Below are 1,905 nucleotides of genomic sequence, written 5' to 3' on the forward strand. Positions count from 1 at the left end.
CCTTATCCCAAACCTGGAATAACTGTTACACAGACTCCTTATCCCAAGCCTGGAATAACTGTTACACACCGACTCCTTATCCCAAACCTGGAATATCTGTTACACAGATTCCTTATCCCAAACCTGGAATAAGTGTTACATACTAACTCCTTATCCCGACCCCGAAATAACCATTAAACACCTTTTTCAAGGGCACAATTAAGTTAAATACACAAAACTGGGGTAAGGAACTGGTGACTGGGACTTGCCCTGTGACTGTCCCCCTTTTTCTCCCCGCAGCCATCCCTGAACTACCACAGCAGTGCAATTTTGGCAGCAGCACTCGACACCCTCACGGTTCCCTACCGGCTCTGGTCGTCCCAGGGCTCCATGGTGCACTTTGCTGACTCCCTCACCTTCTCTGGGAGGAAGGTGAGGACACCAAAACCAGCCACCCCTGATCCCTCCAGCCCTGCTGCGGGCAGGGGATGCTGTTCTGCACTTCCAGGAGTGTGTTCCAGGCTGTTTTCCTCACCCTGATCCAGGTTGTGGCTGCGTGGGCATCTCTCCCCTTCCCTGCCTTTCCCGGCTCCTCGCTCCCAGAGATTTTAAGTGCCCACCAGCAGGACATGCCCTGGAAGCTCCTCCTGCCCTCCTGGAGGGAGCAAAAGGTCAGCTGCTGTTTTGCTCAGTCTGTTGTGCTCCGAGGAGTTTGCAAAGAAAGGCCCAGCAGGTAAATCAGCCTCTGAACTGCACCTCTGCCCCTGGAACTGCGGCTCTGCCAGCGGTGATTCCTCCCGGGAGTCATCCCAAACCCCTCCCTTCGGATGGAGGAGCAGTCTAGTGACTGAGCCAGTTCAATTTTAGAGCAAAACCAGCTAAAAAGCAGCTGAGTCAGTGGTGTTTTCAGCCTGGAAAGCCCTGATTTGGTTTCCTTTGCAGCAGCTCCCTGGGACAGCAGCCCCGGATGCCCCTGCAGGGCTGTGAGAGCCCCGAGGAGATGCTCCAGCTCTACCTCCACACCCACTTCCCAGGCTCCTTCAGGTGGGTGCAGGCAGGGAGGGGTTGGTTTAGACCAGGGAACAGTTTTGAGGGCATTTTGGGGTAACTTTATTCCCCTGTTCCCCCCCAGCACAGCCCACGTGCTCCAGCAGCCCTGCGACACCCGACCTCCCTTCCCCCAGTTCTTCTCTCCTCTCCTGACCAGACAAGGCTTCCTCCAGGACAAAGCTCTGGGTCACTCCTCGGCAGGGCCCAGCAGAGGTAAAAAAACCCCACTAAAACACCACCAAACCAACCCCACCCTGGAGGGTTTCCAGGGCACGAGTTCCGAGTGTCGAGCGGCTCTTTGTGCCGAGGTGAAGGGGAAAGGGGCCAGGCCCCGGATTTTGGGGGCTGTTTAACCCCAGCTGTTGGTGTGACCCCCCAGGTGTGCAGAGCATCCCCGTGCTGGCAGCCCTGCAGGCCTCCCCTGTCCTGCACCAGCTGCTCTTGGGCCTCTGGCAGGACCTGCGGGCGCGGAACATGCGGCGCTGGAGCAGCTTCTTCACGGCCGGGGTGGAACAGGACGACTTCCAGCAGGCCCTGGAGGAGCTCAAGACTCTGTCCCAGTGCTATGAAACGGGCTTTGGGGGGGATGGCTCCGAGGATGAGGCGGATTCAGACTGACCCACCTTTATTCCCAGGGATAGAGGGAGTGGGAGCCTCTTTAAGACACTTTGGGAATAACGGGAATGGCTCTGGGGATGATCCAGCTGCTGCTTCCTTCTCATTTCACCAAAATCCCCTTACAAAGGCTGGCTTGAATTCTCCAGCTACTCACAGCTGTGCTGTAGAGGAGAAAAACTGCTTTTGGGGGGCTATTTTTGTATGTTTGGGGTTGTTTGTTTGTTTGTTTGTTTTTTATAACTGTGCAAAGTGGATTTG

General features: G+C 55.7%; 1 protein-coding gene across 1 annotated transcript; it reads left to right on the forward strand.

The window, feature by feature from the left end:
- Window positions 1-279: 279 nt before the first annotated feature.
- On the forward strand, window positions 280-1,647 carry LOC113962420 (protein misato homolog 1-like; the record flags this gene model as incomplete). The annotated part of the gene is made up of 5 exons (XM_027673176.1): window positions 280-411; window positions 525-712; window positions 922-1,023; window positions 1,112-1,242; window positions 1,409-1,647. Coding segments are annotated over 5 exons (792 nt in total), but the record flags the coding sequence as incomplete, so codon positions are not given.
- Between the last annotated feature and the right edge of the window lie 258 nt (window positions 1,648-1,905).

This window comes from Neopelma chrysocephalum, unplaced genomic scaffold, assembly GCF_003984885.1.
Source record: "Neopelma chrysocephalum unplaced genomic scaffold, ASM398488v2 Primary Assembly neopelma1_165187, whole genome shotgun sequence".
Lineage (NCBI taxonomy): Eukaryota > Metazoa > Chordata > Aves > Passeriformes > Pipridae > Neopelma > Neopelma chrysocephalum.